At 39.8% G+C, this 9,565-nt stretch overlaps 2 protein-coding genes across 2 annotated transcripts in view; one reads left to right on the top strand and one right to left on the bottom strand.

Annotated features, from left to right (window-relative positions):
* Window positions 1-467, bottom strand: part of FBXL13 (F-box and leucine rich repeat protein 13) — a gene marked incomplete at both ends in the record, with an annotated part of 37,833 nt that extends 37,366 nt beyond the window's left edge. The window contains 1 exon segment of the mRNA XM_082752239.1: window positions 397-467. Within this exon segment, the coding sequence (XP_082608365.1) occupies window positions 397-467 (71 nt within the window).
* A 434-nt stretch (window positions 468-901) lies between these two features.
* ARMC10 (armadillo repeat containing 10) lies at window positions 902-8,821 on the top strand (the record flags this gene model as incomplete). Its single annotated transcript, XM_082777847.1, has 6 exons — window positions 902-1,025; window positions 2,190-2,341; window positions 3,613-3,747; window positions 5,045-5,221; window positions 6,978-7,049; window positions 8,558-8,821. The coding sequence occupies 6 exons, from the start codon at window positions 902-904 to the stop codon at window positions 8,810-8,812; spliced, it is 915 nt and encodes a 304-aa protein (XP_082633973.1). The 3' UTR covers window positions 8,813-8,821.
* Between the last annotated feature and the right edge of the window lie 744 nt (window positions 8,822-9,565).

Here is a 9,565-nt window from a genome sequence, read left to right as displayed (position 1 = left end):
GCTGGAAATACAAACTGTTTCCTCTGTAGCCCTTCATGTTGTGACATGGTTTTACACCTTAATGTTTCATGGAAATGTATTTCCTCCTGTGTCAATACGCCTCTAATCCACCAATACCCAAAACGTGGCACTAGGCCATTTTTGACAGACCATAAAAAACATAAACAATGCGCAGCGCTCAGCAAGAAGGAAAGCACGCAGGCGCTGAGCACACCACTTTCCTCCTGAAATCTAAAAGCATTTCTGTAACCAAACCCCCAAAAATTAATCAAATCTCGGAGGGTGCCCAAGCAGCTCGGTGCTCCCTTCCCCCCGAGCTGAGGGGGAAGCTCAGGATCCCGCTTTCCCCAGGGGACCGGCTCGGCCGCGGAGCTGAGGCGAGGCCGCCGCCATTACCCCGTCGGAGGCAGGCCCTGAGGTGCTGAGGGGCGCCATGGCCGCGGGCCCTGCGGGGCTGGGGGCGCCATGGCCGGGGCTGCCCCTGTCGCTGTCTGAAGTAAAAGGAGTAAAAGGAGTTAAAGGAGTAAAAGGAGTGCCGGCAGGGCGAGGGGGCGGCCAGCAGCACCCCCGGGGCGAATATTTTCAAACGCGTTTATTTCTAATGCGTTGGGTGTATTTTGCTAAGACTTTATTAGGTTTGTTTTTAGTGGTCTCTGTAAATAGACGAATAGTTAAAAATAAAAATAATAGTAATGAAAAAGTGCGTTCTCCTTTTTCTCCCAAGTCTCTCGCAAAGGCTCTTCGCGGCTGCTGGGCGCCGCTAAAACCGAAGCTGCGGTGAGGTACAGCAATGCCCGGCTCCCCTCAGCTCCTTTATCTCCTCCACCTCCCTCAGCCCCCTCGGCTCTCCCCCGGCTGCGGGGCGGTGCCGGATGGGGCGGCTGCTTCCGCGGCCGGGGCGATGGGGGAGCGGCGGGGGGCGGCGGTGAGGGCGGCCGCGGCCGGGCTGGTGCTGGGGGCCGCCGCCTGCTACTGCCTGTGGCGGCGGGCGGCGGGCGGGGGCCGCCGGCCGGGGCCGCCCTCAGGTGAGGCGGGGAGGGGATGGCGGCAGCGCCGGGGGCTCGGCTGGGAGAGGTCCCGAGCCGCGGGGAGAAGCCGCCGTGTGTGGCGGGGGGTGGGCTCGTTATTTAAAAAAAAAGCACAACAGCCCTCAAATATATGCATTTTTAATTCCCCTAAAGCGTATATATCCAATCGGCGTATCAACTTAACAGGTTTATATGCTGTTCTGGTGTTGAAGCGGTGTGCCCCCATAACTCAAAGCCAAGCAAAAGTGGGCCTGAAGGAACTTGCAATGTGAAAATGCAGATAAGAACCAATTTAGTTGGTTTCCCAAGCTAGCTGTTGGGTTATCGTAATTTGCTTTGATTTTATTTATTTATTTTAAATCAAGGAATGTGATGGTGTTTGCCTGAGGAAGTGCTGGCAGCAAATATGAGAACCTGTGAAGGATTTCTTAGCTTCCAAAAGTCATTTCCAGCCATCCGTGACTAGTCCAATAGTCACAGATCGGGTCTTCAAGCAGTTCAGCTACCTAAATAGTTCTGCCTCCAACCTGGCTGAAAATGGTCCTTGTTGTCATTAGTGTCACAATTTTATGAAAGCCAGGTACTCCATAGCATCACTCAGACGGAGAAGTGGCCTTCCTTAGCCAAGCAACTGCACTCCGTGAACAGCAGCATTCTTAACATTTTGGCTGTTACTTTGTCAAAGAACCTCAGCTTACTGGCAAAATATCATCAGCATAATGTCTGGAAATAGTAGTCTTCAAATCAGATGTTTCATTCTCTTTTCCCACAGTGTTCAGACAGATCTCCACGTTTCATTTCAGGGAACATTAGAAAAAAATTAGCATGTTTGGTGAATATTCCTTATAATTTTGAATGGGAGGTTTGCTGTTGGTTAACCAAAGAGTAATGTACACCAAGCTTTGTTTACATATTCCTTTTTTTCTTTTTATCATTTCTACTTTGAAAAGAAGTAGCCATGGGATTCAGGAAAAAGGATGGGAGTCCTGCTGTGGTAAAACAGAATCTTTTTGCTATGATATGGTGGTTGGGTACAATCAAACTCAGAACAATATGTACTATAACTAAGAGCTAAGGCTCAGCTTGGTCAAAAAAGCATTCAGTGGTAACTGTGAAATGTCTGAAACTTGGTATTAAGTATTTCATTTAATTTTTAAACAGTGACAGACAAAAGCCCTCCAGAGTCACCCCATACCATGGATGCGGATGCTCTACAGAAACTTATTCATTTGCTCCAGGCCACAGATGATCCATTAATTCAAGAGCAAGCTTTAATCACTCTCAGCAATAGTGCCGCCTTCTCTGTAAATCAAGTAAGTATTGTTTTTTAGGAAACAATGGTGTTTCAATTCCAGTCAGTATGGAAAATGAAAGGTGTTGTTTTGCTCAAGAGTGACACAAGACTGAGAGCTAGGTTGTCCTGTGTTCTAAAATCCATTTTATGTCTATGCCTTTATTTCCTGCTAGTACAAAGAATGTAATTTACCAGCCTTAGAAGATTTATCTAAGTTTAATCTTTGTACAAATTACATTTATACAACTTTGTCTGTACAGCATTCCGTGTTTTCAAAGTACTGTAAATATCCTTATATCTTTTGTTGCTTACACTTTTGTAATGTTAATTAAAGGGTTGAATTTGAGACAAGGTAAATAATTTCAGGATCTGGTCTGAAATTCACTGAGATTAATTTGATGTAGTTTTTTATGTTTATGAAGTTGCATGCCATTTCCATCTTAGTAGCTTCCCAACTAAGTCTCTTCAATTCAATTGGGAATATGATGCAGAAAAGCTTTGAGATGGATGCACATTTTCATGCCTTTGTAAAGGCTTAACCTCCAGGGTGAATTTGTCTTTTGGTGATTTAATGACTTCTAAATGAGAACAAAAAAAAAAAAAAAGAAGTGTAAGGGAAAAGAAAGACAAAGTTTTATAATTTCTACTTCTAATATCATTGTCTCAACTATTCTATAAACTTGATATGCAATAATTACCTTTGATCGTCTATAATCTGAGATGCTTTAAGCATTCTTTGCACCAAGGTTTAGAAGTAAAGGCATTATGCCATTGCCAAATAACATCAAATAACACTTTGACCCTAAGCAGGACTATTGGTAATTTCAATGGAAGCAATATACTTAAAGGGCAGCTTGGTGATTGCACATTTTAGAATTAACAAGCTGTAACAAATCCTTCTCCAATTTAGCACAAGCAAAGCATAACAGATATTTTTCTAACAGCTTTAGGAGCTGTCTTATTTTTGCAAGCTCTTCAAAATTCTATTATTTTCTGAGCAGCTCTTCAGAAGGATGTATAGTATTGATGTCTGTGAAATGAAATTACTTTCCAACATGTTTTTGATACTGTAAGCTGGTAATAGTTTCAAAATAAATGCCATACATAGTTTGTTTTTGTATGGGATGATAACATAAAGAAATAACAAACTGCTAACACTCTTTTAAAAAAGTAGTCTGTCATGTGGAAGTCATTAACACATTCCATGTGGATTAAACAGAAACTTTGAGTAAAGCCTTCATCATTTAATTTAAAAATTGTAGTAATCTTATTATGTCTTTTATTTTTCAGGACATAATTCGAAATTTGGATGGCCTTTCTGTTATTGGAGGGATGCTCTCAGATTGTGTTCCCAAAGTTACAGAAAAAGCACTAAATGCACTTAATAATTTGAGTATGAATATTAAAAATCAGGAAGAGATACAGGTAAGTTTTTTTACAGGGAAAAAAAATAAGAGTAATTGAGTCACAGAAAATAGTACAGGGCTTTCAACATATTTATTAAATACAGGGAAGGATGCTAAAATCTTTTGAGGTTAGTCATATAAGACGTCATATCTGGATGATCTGTGTATCCTAAGGCCAAATGGATAACTTAAAAATGCATCGTAACACTGGCAATTACTTCTTTTGAAAAGAAAAAAAAAAAAGACACAAAACTAGACAGCCTGTGTTTAGCTTTCACCAAATGCCACTGAACAGAGATTGTGCTGTTAATTTATAGTGAAATTATGTGAGGCAAGATGATTTCCAAATACGTCTAGAACGTCAGTAACAGTTGTTTATTAAGATGGGTAGCAGGCTGAGCCTAGCATGACGTTTAGGCAAAGGAACTGGAGAAGAAAATGGGAATTGATCCTTTGGGTTTGTCTGCAACGCATTTTTCCGTGTGATATTTTAATCTTAAAAGAAGAGGCTGTAATAATGGCAACAAGTCCTGCTGGTAGATACAAAAGATGGTATGGATGGAACAGGACCAGACATAAAAAAGCAGCCACTTTTGACATTATCTGATTGAGAAGTGTCCAAGTTTACATGCAGGTTGGAAGACTTTGGGTATTTTCGTCATTAGCTTGATAAAAAGACATCTTGACTGTATGTGGTCATTTGCAGCACCTTTAGTGCTGAGTACCTTTTTTTTGAAGTGGTGCTTGCCAATTGAAAACATTAATGTAGGCATATAGGTAGAAAACAACTCCTTTTATAAAGTAAAAGTATTTTTTTTTCTTAGTGCTCCAAGATTCATTGTGTGCTGTCATCCAGAAGAATCTAGGTAAATAATAGTTGCAGGTGTCAGTTGTCATCGTTGTTCTTGAGGAGTATGCCAGTGAATGGGCCACATGGGTGGAAAAAGGGATGTCATTCCAAGACTTATCATTAGCTTGATCTCAATGTTTAAGAACCTTAGTTGCTTTAAGTCACTTTTGAAACAACTTCTTAAAGCAAATATGCCACTTCTAGAATGGAGTCAAAACAGTTTGGGTTTTCAGAGTAATTTATGCTTCAGGGAAGTTATTTAGCATGAGTCTGTACTGTCTGCTTCTATCAGGCCAACAGAGTATCTGTGTGTATTAAAAACAAACCAAAGCAAAGTCCTTGTTTCCAAGTGCCTTGATCAGATTCTGTATTGTGTTCACTTTAGGCTACTGTTGCTAGACCGATGATACTATTTGTGAATAGAAAATGTGCTTGTATTAAAAAGGAGTCTTCCCTTTTTCCCTAGGTATATATTGAACAAGTTTGTAAGAATGTTGAATCAGCCTCTCTGAATTCTGATCTGCAGCTCGCTGGGCTCAGGTTGTTGACAAATATGTCTGTTACCAGTGACTACCACCATAAGATGATAAACCAGATCCCATGCCTTCTTCGTGTGCTTTCGGAAGGATCTGAAAGGACACAGGTAATGAGTACTATATTGTTACAAACCAGTTATGAAGCTGTTTTACTAGCCTCCTTTCTACTATTTTTGTTATGTGGCTTAGACTGTGCTTAGAAAATCAAGTATTCCTTGATGATAGCAGTCCATAAAATCTGTAAAATGTGGATCAATATTACTTTCTCTATGTAGATTCAGGAATAGGGGTGAGAGGGAAGAGCATCTCGATAGTGCATTCACCGGGATAGAGCTGTAGCGAAGGGATAGAGCTGTAGCAAACCAGCACTGTGTGCACTGTGTTGTTGCTCTATGCCTTTGCTCCAGCAACTCTAGAATTCTTTTCTGCTTCTGAAACATTGCAATTGCATCACAGAGCAAGGAGGATCTATCTACATGTGAAAGGCTTCACTGATGCACAAATCACTGGGGAAACATGCCAAGCTGTGATAACCTAAGATCTCCATTTCCTTTCTTTACGGTTGTTACATCTCTTGCACCTGAGTGGCTGCAACGGGAAATTATTTGTGATTCTGTGCTGATTTGGGAATTATTGCGAGAAGTATTGAAAGAGAAAAGTTTCAAAGGAGGACTTCAAATGTTGAGCTTCTCATCCACCAACATCCCCAGGGCCTTCTCCTCAGAGCTGCTCTCAATCCATTCTCCACCCAGCCTGGGTTTGTGCTTGGGATTGCCCCGGCCCAGCTGCAGGACCTTGCCCTTGGCCTTGTTGAACCTCATGAGGTAGCACAGGCCCACCTCTCAGGCCTGACCAGTCCCTCTGGGTGGCATCCCTTCCCTGCTGCGTGTCGGCTGCACCACACAGCTTGGTGTCATGGGCAGACCTGGTGAGGGTACACTCGATCCCACTGTCCGTGTTGCTGACAAAGATGTTAAATGGTGCTGATCCTGATACTGACCACTGAGGAACTCCTTTTGTCACTGGTCTCCACCTGGACATTGAGCCACTGACTGCAACTGTTTGATTGCAGTCATCCAGCCAACTCCTTATGCACGGAGCAGTCCGTCCGTCAAATCCATGTCTCTCCAATTTAGAGACAAGGATTTCACACGTAATGATTTTTAGGAACAGTGTTTTAGTCCATCTTGTGAAAAAACACAGATGCATAAGTGAATGAGTAAGTCAGTACTTTTGGCTTGTTGAGAACACATTTCTTAGGAACAATCCCATCCCTCAGTACAATGGAAAAAATAAACTGGATTTGCTGGGTATTAGAATTTAGTAGCTTGCTTTTTTTTTCCTCTGCATCCTACTCTTTATCTGCTTATTCTTTAGATTTTATCTTTTTTCACTGTCATCTCCTGCTTTTAAAATACTAAGAAAGTACCAGACCTGTATTTAAGAATTGCATAAAATATTACAATTGAGTTGATTCATCTAATTTGCTGATGTAATCGTGTGAAAGCTAAAGTCCTGAGTAAAGGCAAATTCTATAGGCTCTCATCTTTTTTTTTTTTTTTTTAAAAAAAAAGGTAAAGGTAAGCTAGTAGAGAATATATTGGAGTCATTGCAGTCTGGTGACGATATTAAAAGCAGCAGCTTGATTGCATGAGTGTTTCCTTCCTTTAGTGAAAATTTGTGTTCAAAGACTCTAAGAAAAAAGGAATTATGAAAAATCAGAGGATAGTGGACTATAGTAAAATATAGCAGGGCAAATTAGGGGCAGTCAAAAGTGCTAAAGAAGATAAGGAAGCACTAATTTCTGCTCTCACCCATTCTGGTTTTAGAGCTTGCAATGAGTTTGTATGTTCCTCATTTCAGATCCAAGTTTTGAAAGTACTTGTGAACTTATCTGCAAACCCAGCCATGACAAGACATTTTCTCAGAGCTCAGGTAAGGTTCTTGTTATTTCACTTTTTTTTTTTTTTTAAACATTTACATATGTATATGTGTGTAGATCTGTAAATGAATTAGAAGAACTTAAATATTACAAGTACATATGCAATTCCAGAGCAAAATTTTAGCAAGTACCTCGTTAAAATTAATAGTTAGATGTATACAGTCTTTTACAGCTTAGCCTCCTAGATTGCAGTGTATTACAGATTATATTAATTGCAGACTGTATTTCTTGCAAATGGAGAGTCACAGAATGTAGACATTTTAAAGCATTTGGTCACATTTCATGTGCAACATTCCAAATCACAGAGTGGTTTGGGTTGGAAGGGACCTTAAAGATCACCCAGTTTCACCCCCCTGCCATGGGCAGGGACACCTCCCACCAGACCAGGTTGCCCAAAGCCCCATCCGGCCTGGCCTTGGACACCTCCACAGATGGGGCATCCACAGCTTCTCTGGGCAGCCTGGCCCAGTGCCTCACCACCCTCAGAGTAAAGAATTTCTTCCTGATACCAAACCTAAATCTACCCTCTTTTAGTTTAAAGCCAAATAATTAGTGACAACTTAGATACTGTTCTTACTTTTCACCAACGGGGTAGTACCATGAACTTTTTAAAGTAATATACAAAGTACTCTGATGAGTTTCAAAAACAAGCTCAAAATATCCTTTCCAGACATGCAGTCAGTATATAGATTTATGATAGGGTACGAAGTTCAAATACAAGCAGTACTGTAGATCATTGTTTTCAACCGCTGTTTCAATAGCTAACGGCCTGTACCAAATAAAATCAAATTCCACTGAAATCCCCACCTCCTTTCTCAAATGCATCCATAAATCTTTGTCTCTAAGCACTATAAATAAGCTTTCTTTGTGCATTACTTATGTCTCCATGGAGAACTTTTATCTGATACTTGCTACTTGGCATACAGGTTTATTTCAGTTACATCTTTTCCTCACAACAAAACAAAGATCCATGACTGGAACACTTACACATCCTCCTTCTCCTCTCCAAATAAGTTCCTTAAAATGTGCAATAGCTAATTCAAAAACCAAACTTTTGTTTTTGAGATATCTGCTGCCAGAAGCAGAGCTAATCTAGATATTACCGGATTTTCATGACTAAGACAAATTTAGGGTAGCTAAATGTTCAGTTCTCTGTTAAAAGTGTATCTTTTACTGTTCTATCAGATATATTAACATACAAACATTCAGATCACCACAGAGGGCAAACCCAGCACTATTTAGAAGAAAAGCAGACCCTCTTACAGATCGGAATTTTCTAGACCACTGTATTTTGGAGATTGAAAGTACAAAGCATTGATACACACACAAGCCAGTCTTTTCTAAAGAGCAAACATGCATGCTGTGCAGCATATGGAGTTCTGGTTTATGTAGCTTCTGTTTAGGTGCAGGTATTTTTTTCCCCAATGTTTTAAAGTTAATGTTAAGTACATGTAACTAAATCCCTGACTATTAAGTATGGATTCTTTATTTAATATCCTAGATGCCATCACTGCTGTTACTTTTTGACAACTGCATGAACAAAGATATTCTGCTTAGAGCCCTGGTGTTTGCAGCAAACTTGAAAAAGAATGCGAACAATGAAGGTGGCTCGATGATTCAGGACCAATACAGTGAAGATTCAGTTTTCTCCATACTCTGCAGGGATTCTACCCCATTTGCTCAGAAGCTGGCATCTTTATGGCATCACCCTGATCCAGAAGTGAAAGAGCAAGTTGTGAGAATATTAACGCAATAGTAATTTTAAGAAGTGACTGACAAAAATATCTAATCTTAAGATATAAAAGAGTACTGAATAGGCATAAATCAGTTATTACAAAAGAGATTGAAATATATTTAATAGAGAGAGCATAACAGATGTCTTATAAGAGATAAAGCAGTAAGTTATTGGCACTGAGAAACCACTATCCAGGTGGTACGTGTACACAGAGGGAGGCACAGTTTAAAGCAGGAAAGCTTTTATATAGAGAGTGAATATTTAAATGGATGAATAAAGTCAATCTAAATATTCTCAATGTCATATTTTATGCCTTAGATATTTACAGCTGTTGAATATCTATAGAATGATGCATCAAAGATTCAGGACTTCAGTTCAGGCATTTACATTTTACTATTCTGATATCTACTAAGAAGCTACAGGCAAATCTTAGAAAATCTTAAACAAAAACAGTGCCAAACTACCACTGACTTCCTGCAGAAATAGTATTTTCAATGAAAATTATAGATTAAAATTATCCAACGCTTTTTTTACCTTAACTGCAGAGAATGCTAAGCATATGAAAATGTAGTATGAAAATACATCCATTCCATTTAGCTAAACTGCAGTGCAGTTAACTGCAACATAGAATGTTTCCATACTTGAACAAAATCATAAGGATTTTTATCTCCCTTAAGCAATAACTCTAAAGGAAAGCATACATATTTTTCAAAATACTTTATTTTGAGCCAGGTTATCTACACCTCTGCTTTACTATCGTCATTAGAGAACTGT

The sequence above is a fragment of the Aythya marila genome, assembly GCF_965140915.1.
Source record: "Aythya marila genome assembly, chromosome: 1".
Taxonomy (NCBI): Eukaryota; Metazoa; Chordata; class Aves; order Anseriformes; family Anatidae; genus Aythya; species Aythya marila.
Note: the sequence above shows the minus strand (reverse complement) of the source record. Positions and strands in the feature narration are given on the sequence as shown.